The sequence below is a fragment of the Chinchilla lanigera genome, unplaced genomic scaffold (assembly GCF_000276665.1).
Source record: "Chinchilla lanigera isolate Chin_1 unplaced genomic scaffold, ChiLan1.0 scaffold00071, whole genome shotgun sequence".
In the NCBI taxonomy this organism is placed as follows: domain Eukaryota; kingdom Metazoa; phylum Chordata; class Mammalia; order Rodentia; family Chinchillidae; genus Chinchilla; species Chinchilla lanigera.
This window is the reverse complement of record NW_004955472.1, coordinates 94,517-108,209: the sequence shown is the minus strand read 5'-3', so window position 1 is coordinate 108,209 and position 13,693 is coordinate 94,517. Positions and strand designations below refer to the sequence as shown.

The 13,693-nt window shown below is 44.1% G+C and overlaps 1 protein-coding gene across 1 annotated transcript in view; it reads left to right on the top strand.

The window, feature by feature from the left end:
• Positions 1-11,252, top strand: part of Clta (clathrin, light chain A) — a gene marked incomplete in the record, with an annotated part of 20,273 nt that extends 9,021 nt beyond the window's left edge. The window contains 4 exon segments of the mRNA XM_013522981.1: positions 3,423-3,534; positions 8,532-8,585; positions 9,813-9,848; positions 10,804-11,252. Of these exon segments, the coding sequence (XP_013378435.1) occupies positions 3,423-3,534; positions 8,532-8,585; positions 9,813-9,848; positions 10,804-10,975 (374 nt within the window).
• Positions 11,253-13,693: the final 2,441 nt, after the last annotated feature.

Here is a 13,693-nt window from a genome sequence, read left to right as displayed (position 1 = left end):
GTGCTCAGGAGATTAAGACAAGAGGATCACTGTGAATTTGAGGCCAGCCTGGGCTACATAGTGAGACCCTGTCTCAGAAAAAAAAAAGGTACATGCATCATGTCTAAATATTTCACTGTAAATCTAGAATTAGTGGCATTCTATGTAACAGTAATGTGAGCAGTATCATTCCCTCTTGATAACCGCTGACCTCGTGAAGACATGATTCCTTTTCAGGTGGGGTAGCTGACACCTAGAAATAGGAAAGGACTTAACCCAGATGACATAGCCAGTTGATGTCTTTTGTATCTAGTTTATGTAGCTTTCAGAACAAAGACATACTTAAGTTTGAACCTGAACAGCAGTATTATGTAATAGTTTTTGATGATGGAAATACTGAATGTCTGTGCTGTCCAGTATGGTAGCCACTGACCACATGTGGTTCTTAAATACTTGAAATGTGGTTAGTATGACTGACAAATTTAATTCTAAAGTTTCTTCAACTTTAATGAATTTAAGTAGCCACATAGGGCTAGTAGCTGCAGTGTTAGATAATGCAGCTTTAGGAAGATGAACATAGGCTTTGAGGTGCTAGCGGCTGTGGTCCTTGCTTGTTCTTCTTTGTGTATCTTGTGGTTAGGCTTAAAGATAGAACTTGGCTGGTATTCATACTGCTGGGGTATTTTTAGTGTTACTGAACCTAGCTTTATGTTTTCTCTTTTCCTAACATTAGCAAAGTTTGTCCTCTCCGTAGAATATACGTTGGTGGTGGAAAACTTTTTTGTTCTTTCATTCTTTTCTTGAGCCAGTGTCTCCCTATGTCATCCAGGTCTGCCTTGAATTCAATGTCTATCCCAGGCTGACCTCCAACTTTTGATTCTTCTACCTTAGTCAAGCAAATACTGGAATTATAGGTGTGTACCACCCTGCTTGGATGAGAGTTGTTCTCTTCATTTAAGACCTTTTTGAGGAAAGTTGGACATTTGGCCTTACATTCCAGTTGAATTGGTTCACAAATAAGGTGTTTCTTCAGTGAACCACCTTTTTTCTGTGCAAGTACTATGAGAAAGCACAAGATGCTAAAAGAGAATCATTGTCAGTGGTTTTCAGCTTGGTTGCTAATTGTGTTCTGAAAATTTTGTGCACACAATAATGAGGGTAGTCAGGAAAGGTACCTGTCAATGTGACTTGCTTTCTAGGGGGACGTTTCATCTTTTCCACCTTTTTGGACTCAAAAGAGATTGTTTTCAGGCATGGATTTTTATCTTGTCAAGCTAAGCGTTGAAGAATTCTAAATTATTACTGCTAGTGGCACTTCTTAAACCTGTCAATGCCAGAAATTAGTCTACTTTTTCAAAAGTAGTACTTAAATTAGTCTACTTTTAGTAGTACTTAAATTAGTCTACTTTTTCAAAAATTATTTTTGAAAAATTTCATGAAAGTTTAGTCCTAATACATAGTAAAAATTTTAATAGTCAGGAGACTACAATGAAACTAAATACTCCCCAGTAAAAGAGCACTCTTTTGGAATTAATTTCCCCCACTATCAAAGGAGATCTTACATTTTAAAATGTTTGGTGTGTTTCGTTTTTTTTTTTGTACCAGAAATCGAACTCAGGACCTTGCTCTTGCCATGCAGGCACTTTTACTGCTGAGCTATATCCCTGGCCCCTAAAGCTTTTCTTTGTTTCTTTTTTTTCTTGGTACTGGGAATTGAACTCAGGACCTTGTGCTTGCCACGCAGGCACTTGTGCCACTGAGCTATATCCCTGGCCATAAATTTCTTTTCTTTTTTTTTGGACCAGGAATCGAACTTGGGACCTTGCACTTGCCGGGCAGGCGCTTGTGCCGCTGACCTATATCTCCATATAATTTTAGTTTTCTGTTTTGGTATGTTTCAACTCCTTGCTCACAGAGTACCACCAACCCATAGCACTGCAGCATAGCACTGCAGCATAGCACCCTCTGTTGCACATTTACACTTCGTGCCATACTTAGGCACATATCAGAAGTTTACTGGATCTACTTCTAAGCCGAGTAGGATAATTTCTGCAAAGTTCTTTATAACCTAAAACTTTGAGAGGATTTCCAGCTTTTACTGGGCCATTTCTTATAGTTGTAGACACAGCTTTCTACAGGTTGCTACTATAAGACACTTCTTGCAAAGGCTCTAAAAATACTCAAGAATGCCTAGGTTTTTGCTTTGTTTTGTTTTCCCCTTCAAGTAGTTACTTGACACTGCCACTATGTTCTTGTTCTTCTCAAAGACATTAATTATAGGTTGGGCTCTTGCTGTGTATTTTTAGAACTTTGTCTAGATCACTGGTAGCTGGTTGAAGTGTCAGTAACTTCATTGTTAACTACACCAGCAATTGTGATTTGTATTGATTTATCTTTCAATATACTGACATGTGTCTGCTAAATATATGTCATAGGGAAAGCCTTATTTAGGCCTAAGGAACTTTAAGACTGCATTCCAGCGAACCTGCTTGGCATGCATTTTCTTATTGTCATTTCTAGAACCTTTGGTGAACTGATAACTGGAAGCCCTGTTGTTCTTTCCAGTGGAATTTTCTTTTGTGAGTCTGTCCTGGCTTTGCCATGAAGTCTCTCTGCAGTCTGATTAGGACTGGTTCTCTCGAACTTTAATGTTCTGTGCCCTGCCACTCTTGGATTCTGGAATCATCTCTCTCTCTGGTAATTTTCTTCACAGCCCCCTGGTTCATGGAAGCACTACTTCCATATTTGTAAGAGTGACATCATGTGTTCGATAAAGCCAGTAATTGTCAAACCTGGGGTGTAGACTGTAGTTGTATGAAGAGTAAAAGATCATCTAATATGAATACCCCAATCCAAACTAATATTGACAGTATTATTAAAAGTCATCTCTAACTGCCTTTTCCCCAGTTAGTGCACCAAAAGACCCCGACCCCTTAGTAAGAGTTGGTATTTCCGTACTCTACCCCTCCTCTTGCTTTCTGAGTTGAATTCATTTGGTTTACAAAGTCCAATTAATGACTCATGAAGGTGTCAGTGAACTAGGAGAAGATGTGTTGAAAGACCAGGAATAGGATTGCTGAGATTTAAGAATCAGTTATACAAAGTGGGAAAATGAAACCGCATGTGGTGGCACATAGCTGTAATTCCAGCACTCTGGGAAGCTGAGGCAAGAGATCACAGGTTTGAGTCCATCTGGGTGACTTGGTGACACCCTGTCTCAAAATGAAAAATAAAAAGTGGCTGTGGATGTAGCTCAGTTGCAGAGGGCCTTGGTTTAATCTCTAAAAAAGCGGAAAAATAGAATTTTATCTTCCTGTCCCTGCTGTTCTTCCCCAAACACACACAGACATCCATACCTACACCCACCATAAATTTAGTAAAATGAAAATAAACTGAGGAAGACTTAAATTTGTGCTTGGCTTCATCTGTACTGTCTTTTAAAGATGCCAATTCTCGGAAGCAAGAAGCAGAGTGGAAAGAAAAGGCAATAAAGGAGCTGGAAGAGTGGTATGCAAGGCAGGACGAGCAGCTACAAAAAACAAAAGCAAACAACAGGTGAGTCCATGTTCTGGCATTGCTTCTTTTCTGAGGCTGAATCAAATCCATTTTCAGCGTTCACTTCAGGTTCTTGGCTGCTGCCTTGTTTAGTGTGACGTGTCTTTGCAGGTGTTCAAGAAAGTAATTGAAACACAACAGTTGCAAGTCTGCTGGGTTGTATGAGCACAGTTTCAGCCTCCTTGACCTCCCAAACTGTAGTGAGTTTAACTCTTTTAAGACTTTGGTTTGCATCAGCTACAATGGTGTGATTGAGGAAAGGGAAACATTTCATAAGTCTTTGTGGAGGAAATGGAACCTTCAAATGGTCATTTTCGTGAATAGACAAGGATCTCATTACTTGGGAGGTGATTATAGACTTGGTCAGGTTGATTCCCTTAAATACAGCCCTGCCCTCTAAAAGATGTTTTGTGAAGGAGTCCATTTAGCATGGAAATGTGCTTTGTAATTAGGTAGCCAAGGATAATCCAACACAGTGACTTCATAATTTTACTGGATACTTAACTGTGCCTAAGAAAATCTTAAATTGAAAACATCTAGCTCTAAACGACCATGGAGTACTAAGAGCTAGTCAGTTTACCAGTAGAGAACAAGCGAAGACTTGCTGTGTGAAAATTTTGAAACATTAAAAGCAACTACTTTTTTTAAAAAAAGAAAAAAATCTTAAATTGACATCTTAAAAACGTTTTCTTTAGAATGTCCTTTTTTTTGGTACTGGGAATCGAACTCAGGATCTTGCACTTGCCAGGTAGGCACTTGGCTACTGAGCTATATATCCCCAGCCCTCAGAATGTCTTTTATTCACTTACTGATGGTTAAGTAGTTGTGGAGAGAGAACACATTCTCTTACCATTATTCAAGTAGCACCTGTGGTGTTTAATATGCTTCACTTCTTGGAAGTCCCTTTCTCTTGGAAGTCCTCCCTTCTTGGAAGTAGCTTAGAGAGGCACATGCCTGGCTTCCCTCGGGGAAGGCAGATTGGCTCACTTTCTTCCGCTAGGTTCAGGGCCCACCCCGCTCACCTTGTGGCAGAACAGGCCGGACAAGCCAGACAGGCCTGGGGGTGTTTTTCTGTACTCAGGCAAGAAGTGGATTGTGTGATGTCCCCTTATATGTGGGAGCTCTGTGGGATGGAAGGCTGCTGGGAAAGTGGGCTACCTGCCTCACCAGCCAGCTCATGTCATTGTGCAGCAACGGTAACAACAGATGGCCTTTTTCTATCATACAGCAGCCCTTTGCTCATTCTGTGTGTCCCTTTGATCATTTTTATTCTGTCAGCTGCCTCTTAGATGTAAGGCTCATGCCTCTGTCCTGGTCACCTTCCTCTAGGGGCTGTATTCTTGAGGAGTGCCTGCCGGGTTCCATTTGACGTTTTAGGGAAAGTATGGTGGGGACTGTTCAGTGATGGGGTTTAGTTACCAGATGTGATGGCTGTCATCTGGCTGCCTAGGGCTTGTGTTGAACTTGTGGTCAGCATGGAGGTAGGCTCCTGTACCATGTGCTTGCTCAGAATGATTTCCTCAGGTGCAAGTCCAGGTCTGTGAAGAAAATGGGAGGCGGTGCAGTGATGTTCCAAGCAAGCTACCTCAGCACTTGAGGCTATTCCAAGGAGCTTTGCAGAATGGGCTGATCCTCCCCATACAGGGGCCGCAAGGCTTCAGCACTTTGACATAGATTTTCGTACTTAACGAATATGTTGGAAACAGGCTTCCTGTTGCAGAGATTTTTTTCAAGCCATATTTGCTACACTCCTGTTAAGAATAGGCTATCTCTCTGTATAGGATCAGGTGTCTTTGGGAGAATAAACACACCTGTTGTGAGCATTCAGCCTACGATGATGACTGCCTGGGCATGGAATTAGGGTTGTAATAGTTTCTTTGCTTGGAATTGTGTGTTTTGTTACTGTTATTGTTGTTGTTGCTCTTGCTGTTTTCTTTTTTGGTGGTGCTGGAGATTAAACCCAGGCTCCTGCACATGCTGGGTAAGCACACTACCATTGAGCTGTACCCCCAGTTCTACTTGGAATTGTAGAATATCAGAGGGCTGGTCTCAGGTGCACCTCTCAAATTCCAGAGAGAAGAGACTTGTTCACCACACACTGAGAGCATAGAGCTATTTAGAAACCAGGTCATTTGCCTAATGGAAATTGCAGCACAGACCTGAAACTGTACCCTTAAAGCTGGTGACATACTAGCCGTTATGACCAAGGTCCTGGGACAGAAGGGATGATCTTCGCACTTTATTCCAGTGGTTCTTCAGCAGATGGAGGCATTAACCATTTAAGAATCATTTTGGAGAATTTCTTTCAATGGTATATGCTCTCCATGAAGATTTTTGATACTGCTAACTACTGCGCCTCCTCCATTCATGTTTGACACTAAACTTTAGAGTCTAAAGAACTAGGTGCCATGAATGTCTATAAGGTGGTCCATCTTCCCTGTTCTGTCTGTCTGTCTGTATGTATGTAGGTAAATAGTAAATATTTTTAGAAAAGAAAATAGGGTGCTCATTTGAAGCAAGTGTCATTCTACCTCAGTGATTTTTGCAATAGCTGGATGTTAAGGGGACCCCAGGTATAAGTCAAAAAACCGGAGAAGTTCAAAAAAGGAGCCTCAGACATAGAGAGGCTTATAGTTAATTGTTTGTCCCCCAGATGCTCCACCTAGTCAGTCACCAAGGCATTGGTAGCACATCTGGACCAGTATGGTGGTTTGAGGGCACATAGCAGGTAGGTGGGTTCTTTGTTCCACATATGTAGTCTGTTGTTAATTCTCAGGCTGCATATCTCTCCTTTTAACCAAAGTCAGGACCCAAATATCATTGCATAGTCCTGGATTATTCTGTGAAAAAGACTTCCTTTTTCAGGAGTCAAGAGTAGTAACCAGTTCCTGCAGTTCAGTCATGGAGAACAACCCCAGAACAGGTTTTTGTCCAAGCCAAAAGAGAAATATATTCCTTTGGTATAGGTGACCAATGCTGAGACTGTTGAGCTTTTTGAAGGTGTTGTAAAGTTTGGGGATCTGTGACTCTCAACAATGGTGGACATTTTTTTTTTTTTTTGTATTTATTGATTGATTGATTGTGTTTTTGAGGCAGGGTCTCTCTATGCTGGCCTTGAGCTCACTTTGTAGCCCAGGCTGGTCTTGAACTTCCAGCGATTCTTCTGCCTCAGCCTCCCTGAGTGCTAGGATTACAGGCATGCGCCACCACGCCAGCTTTGGGGCTTTTTTTAAAGTTATGCATTGTATTTAGGTCTCCAGAGCTTGTCCTTGGTCAGGCATTCTTTTCTCCCCCTCTCAAGGTTCCCTAAGCCCCATCCTGCCAGGCTGACAGTCGCTGCATTCAGGTTCCCCTTCTGCTGGGTGAAGAGCAGATAGGAGGTGCTGCCTGCGTTCAGTGTGTGTAATTTTCTGTTTGTTCTTCAGGAGCTGTGCTTGTCACTGACAGGCTCTTCAGTCTTGGGGCTAGTTGCAAAGGAGCAGAGCCTGACACGCAAGCCTTTGTTGTGGTGGTGATGCCTTGACAGGAGTCATTAAACCTTTATTCTCTTCCAGCTAAGAGCAAGCTCAAAGTGAAATCGATTAGGTGTAGCCCTTTGTGGAAACTAAAAGGATTTTAGGTTGATAAGCTGGCCTGCCTTTCCTTTCCCTCCCACTCACTTGGCCCGTAAACCACTCTCTGTTTCCCTGCTGAGTCACTTTGACTTACAGTCAGGCTGCTCTTTTTACTTTCTCTAAATTTCTACAAAACACCTCCTGTGTATAAACCAGAATGGAAGAGAAAAGGGTATGTGTGATTTTCTGAGTGAAACTAAAATTACTAGAATTTGTCTTCAAATAAATATGCATGTTTAAGTTAATGGGTGTGCATAATTATCTCTTTAAAAAAGTCCCTGTCCCACTGGCCTCCACCCTAAGCCAGCTGGGCAGAGGCCAGGCCGAGCCCTTCAGGAGGGCTCCCTGCGCAGTGGCAGTGGGTGCGCATGGCTGGGCTCAGGGCTCAGTCTGGGGCAACAGAGTTGAAGCCAGCCTGTTCCCTGCAGTGCACAGTTCTCCACACAGTGTGCCCCTTCCTTCACAGTGTGTGCCAGCACCCTGCCGGGTGGGTCCACTTACCCCATCTGAGTGTGAGAGAAGGAGGGATGAAGCTCTGGATTCTAGGTTGCCCTTCATCAGAGCTAGTCTAGTCTGGCCTAGAGGTCTTCAGAAGGTGCCCTAGGTTCTTGAGCACACAGCCTTACTCGGGGACATGCAGAAGCCAGGACTGAGTCTAGCGCTCCTTCCCTAGACCACTAGCTCAGCTGCTTTTTTCTCTAAAGTAGGGCTTTTGAAATGACCATGTGTATTCTCCAAGGACCGAAAAGTTTCCCCACCCAGCCAGTGTGGTAAAGCAAGACACTTGGATGTTCCAGGGTCTGGGATTAAATGTGTAGAACCAAGGGCATCTGGTGACTCGCAGTATTTATGCCCAGTGATATCTACCCTGAGGCTGCAGAAAGATGGCTTGGCTTCCCGAGTGCACAGCAGTGGGGAAACAGGATTAATGTACAGTAAAATGAACCCTGCACTTAAGCCAGGCTGCCTCGGTTGTGGTTCCAAGTGCTGCCACTGAGCAAGTTGCTTTAGCTCAGTGTGGCCTCAGTTGCCACATCGGTAAAGTGGGCTGAGAGTGTTCAGTGGCATAGATTGAGGAGTGAATCAACATAGTGTATGTGAAAGGGCTTAGCCCACAATTGGGTGCCTTCTAAAATGTGGGTAAGCCTTAGAGCTGAGCTGCCTGCTCGCTGTCATGGAGGAGCCCTGTGCAGGAGGCCAGTGGGAGCTTCGGCCTGCCGGAGTGTACGGTGCTGGAAGCCTCCCAGGGATTAGGACAGAGCCCGGGAGCAGTTCCCCAGAGCCCAGTCACACCGCTGTTGTGGATTTGAGATGTTACTGCTTCTCAATGTTCTCTCTTTTTTCCTGCCTGCTTGCCTGCCTTTTGGACCTCTTGCTGTCTAGGGTGGCAGATGAAGCTTTCTACAAACAACCCTTCGCTGACGTGATTGGTTATGTGTATGTTGCAAAACTAATTCCTTGTTTTGATTCTTTCTACTTCTTGTTTAGAATTAATGCTCCTTTTATGTCACAAGATGCTTTGCATTTTAAAATATTTCAAATTGGCACTGTGGGGACTGCCTGAGAGTTGATAAACTGGGGTGTGATTCCTGCTGGTCTTACGGAATTATCACTTCCTGTACCTTCTGATGGCCATTTTTCATATTTGGGGTTTTGGAGGGAATCAAGCTAACTCTTATAAAATGTGTGGGTCCTTCGTGATCATGTCTAAGAAGGGTTAGGACTTGGGTGAACTCTGACCTCTTGCTGTTGCTGCCATTGCTACTATGGCCCTATTCCCTTCCTGCCCCAGGTGGAAAGGAGAAGGTTCTCCACCTGGAAGCAGGTAAAAGTCCCAGGAGGTTAGGAGCCAGTGAGCAGCGCCACCTTGCATTACCGAAGTCAGCTGTGGGAGCTCTGACATTTCTATGACTCGTCCTTCGAATGTCGGGCTGCTTGCCTGTCTTTAAGTTCAGGCAGAGGAGTCCAGGGCAGAAGGGGTGTCTCTGATGGGTGTCTGTCATTGTTTCTCCATGATTTTACATGTCAGAAATTACTGTTTAGTGGCCAGCTTCACATGCCCAATCCCCCAGCCTAGCATAAGAAGGTCTAGATAACCAAAACTTCTCTGAAATGGGTGGCATTAGTTTTCCCCTCAAACTGCATCCTCTTTGGAAAAGTTTCCTGTTGTCAGAGCAATGCTGCTGAAGCTGTAGGAACAGTCCTCGTCGTTTCCTCTTTAAAAATTATGTCCAGCTTTTTATAAAAGGGAGATGAGGATGGAATGGAGGGGGCAGGAACCTGTGGGTGGTGTGTGGCAGACTACCTTTTGTAGAACTTGTTAGGGCCTATGACCTTGATGTTTACCCCATTATAAGAGAGAACTGCATTACTTGGGCCTCCAGGTATATTTGCAAGGAGACTGTGAAATGTTGGACTTACAGGTGCTGTTTGATTTGACTCTTTACACATTCTCTCTGGAGTAGAGACTGGAGACTGGAAAGGTCAAGTCTGGTTTTGCTGGGCAGCAGGGTGGCCCAGCAAAGCCAGCTGCACGTTCCCAAGCATAGATAGGGTGGCAAGGGCATGTCTAGCTTACTGACCATCTGCATTGAGCTCATTCTCATTTTCTGTATCTGACCTAAAGTTTCTCTCCTTGTTTCTTTTCTTCTCTTCACCTTTAAGCACAAACATAAACCATCCTTGCTACAGCCTAGAACAGTTAAGTAAACCTTTCTCGCTGCCCCTAACTGTGTGTGCCATGAAGTCGCAGTGTTGTAGTGGCTCTGGGCTTCAGCGGTGTTCGCCACAGCCATCCCTGTGATAGTGCCCCCACCCCCTGTGCCACAGACCGGTCATCTCCATTGCTTTTGCTTTGCCCGTGATGCTTGTTGGACTAGATGATGTATTGTGTCTTCCCGCCTCTTAACCTCTGTCCTTCTGGGCTGTAGCTCCCACCAGTTAGTTTCCAACTGGGGGTGGGCTGAACTTGATGTGGAAGAATGTTGGGGCAGCATCCTGCTGAAAAGCAGCTCACATTGGCTGTCCTGCCAGAATGTGCCCTGAGTGGCCCCAGGCACCTGATTGGAGAGAAAAATGGCAAACCTTGGCTGAACTTGAGAATGTCCTAACAAACCCCCTTCCAGAATGGCTTTAGTCTCAATGCCTGCTAGCATGGGAGCTTTGTCTTGAATTCCTTTTGATCTGCCCTATTTCTCTCCAGCCTTAGGAATAAATCTAGAGGCTATTGTGCAGTGACCTGTGGGCTTTTTAGAAGTCTTGAAATTTCCTTAAAACTCATTACAGTCCAGCACAAGCTACTGGCCAAGTCTTTGACCGGCTGAGTGCTTTGTTTTTAGTGAAAGCAGTACATAGCTGGCCCATGACTTGCTTTTGTAATGCTCCTTAGGAGCAGAGATAGCCAGACAGAGAGAGTGAGCCCTGAACCAAACACCTGTATTCCACCATTTTACACAGCAGCCTGGCACCCTGTGCTGAGAACTGGCCACGTGTCTGCCCCTAAGTCTGACCTGGGCCAGGGACAGTTACTCTTGGGAAGGCTAGAATGACACTGAGTCAAGCATAAGGAGGCAGTTACTTTTCCGTAGCAAGGCAGCCAGGAGGTCACTCAAAGAGAGGTCTACATTAAACCAACGTATTTTGTTGTTGCTTTCAGGGCAGCAGAAGAAGCCTTTGTAAATGACATTGATGAGTCGTCCCCAGGCACAGAGTGGGAGCGGGTGGCCCGGCTGTGTGACTTTAACCCTAAGTCCAGCAAGCAGGCCAAAGATGTCTCCCGCATGCGCTCAGTCCTCATCTCCCTCAAGCAGGCCCCCCTGGTGCACTGAAGAGCCAGCCTTGGAAACACTACATCTGCAGTATCTTAATCCTACTCAGTGAAGCTGTTCACAGTAATTGGATTAATTATGTTGAGTTCTTTTGGACCAAACCTTTTGTCTTTAGAGTTGATCATTGTTTGTGATTGCATGTTTCCTTCAACTGTGTTCTCCCTGGCATTCAGAGAGAGGGGGAGGAGAAAGAGGAAGGGTGGAAGCTCCCAACAGTAGCCTCAACCTGTGCTCTTGTGCATTATTCTGAGAATAAATTTGTTTCAAACAATATAAATGAAGCTGCTTTATTGACCTCGAGATGTGCTATAGTTTGGAGTGAGGCTATCATTTCCAGGGCTGAGGAAGCACAGCCATTGGGCACCGACCCCTACCTTAAACTAAAATAGTTCTAAGTCTCCTGCCTGTAGTAGCATTCTGTAGACATTTTCATTGGGGAGTTGCATGCTGAAAGTTCCCTGTCACCTACCTCTAAAACACATCCCTGAACCCTCCAACAACCTGTTAGACATTTTATCCTTTGTCACCAGCCCTTAGTTTAGGATCTTGGGCAGTATATTTCCACAGCAGTCTTTTCTAGAGTTTGTAACCTATAGTAAGACTGATAATCATCCTTTGGATCAGCTGGTAAACCTGTCAAGATGGCATGAATATGTGGCTAACCCTACTTCTCAATTCCTGCAACATGTTGAGGTTCCGTATCATCCCAAGTTCTTGGTTCATAGTTCTCTTGTAAATACCTTCATCTAAACCTGGGCTGTCCATTATAGTACTCTATAAGTACAGTAGCTATTTAATTAAAAATACATTATTGGCACCAGTCACATTTCTTGTGTTCGTGAGCCACATGTGGATAGGTGGTATCTGAATCAGACAGTGCAGATTATGGAACATTTCCTCCCAGAAAGCTCCACTAGTCTTCACTGATGTGCAGAACAGGTACGTCTAAGAGATGGTGCTCCAACACATCACCTACCCTCGAAACCCGATGTAGTACACCACTTCTTAGTTGCTGTTGCAAGCAAATAGTAAAGCTGTCATTCAGTAACCTTTTGTATAGTTACCTGATACTATTTCTAAACTAGAGTTTGAGGCAAACTCCAGTGGTAACACACTCAGAAAAGGGTTAGTCCATCATCCATCCACTACTAATTATGAAGCTTATGTTACCACCCACACTTCTTGGGCTTTCCTTGATCTGGCTTACCTTCACTGTGTTCATTCTTTTTTTGTTGCTTTTGAGACAGGGTCAGGCTGATGTTGCACTCACTGTATAGTCCAGGCTGGCCTCAAACTCTCAGCGATCCTCCTGCCTCAGCCTCCCAGGTGCTGGGATTAGAGGCGTGTGCCACCACACCTGACATTCTTGAGAGCTTCTTGAGAAGTTCTGATGGGAACACACTTTACTGAGCAAGGGTCCTCCTCTATCGGGCGTGGTCATCCTCTTCGACTGAGCACATAGCTTTGTGAGAGATGCACCTGGAGCAGTGAGGGAGGAAAGGGGACACTCGCCTTGATAGCCACATCAGACAACCCTGGTAATCAGTGGGGTGACACGTCTCAGCCAGATCGCCCTCACAATCCCTGGCACATTAAGTGCACTCAAGCAGTCAGTGGCATTCACAAACCATTTGTTACTACAGAATCTACATAGTGCCATTCAAGGTGTCAAAATGTAGCTGAAGAACCACTCAAAAGGCTACCTCCACAATGCCTTCCCTTATTCCCTCCCCTTACAGCGCATGACCCACGGCCTAGGATCGCCTAGTTATTGTTAGCGCTTTGGTACTATAAGCTTGGCTGCTGTCATGTCCCATACCAGATGGACTTCTTGAGGGGAGTGTGGCGGTTTTAAAAGGTATAAACAAAACCTGACATTGTCTAGAGCAAAAGGCAACTCTATGTGACAAAAGTGATGCTATGTGACTTGCAGTGATGTCATAGAAGGAAATGCAGCTTATGGCTGATTTGTTGGAACATACTAGCTGGTAGCCCTGAGCCATCATAAAAAGCTCTAGCACATTGATGGCGAACCTTCTAGAGCTTTCAGTGACATCAACTCAGTCCCCCTGTGGCGTGAGTGCCATAGGTTCATCCCTACTGCTCTAGTGCATGAAGCTGCCATACTGTGAGGAAACCAAACTAGCCCATACACAACACCTGAGAGAACGTGTTAACTGCTCCCTGGGAGAAATACCTGGCCAGTTCCTGGATAGCCTAACGGCCTGCTATTCTATCTCTAGCCACTAACAGGTGCAAGACCCTCTGAGCCAGACCTGCCAAGTGTAGCTCTTTTCCCAAATTCTGGACCCAAACAAACTGAAAGAGAAAACAATCATTTGCAGCCCTTTCAAATGCTGCATAGTAGTCATAAACTTGGGATTGTTTCAGTGTCTATTTTACCACTCTGGGGGCTGCATAAAAGGAGGGACCTGTTGGTCTATAAATTCAGTGGGTGTTCAACATTTAGTTTCAAACCTCTCTTGGAGCATTTTTTTAGATCAAATTTTACATGTTACATAATTGCTTTCTATTAATAGGCTTTTGCTATTAAACACTGACGTTAGATGCCTTAAGTTTTATAACCTTAAAAAATGCAATAATGCAAATCTCTGGGAAGGGAAATGCTTAAGAACAAAACAATATGCAACAGTATTACGGTTTTAGCAAGCAAATATATATATTTTTTACATTTTGGCTTAGAACAGTGACAATGTT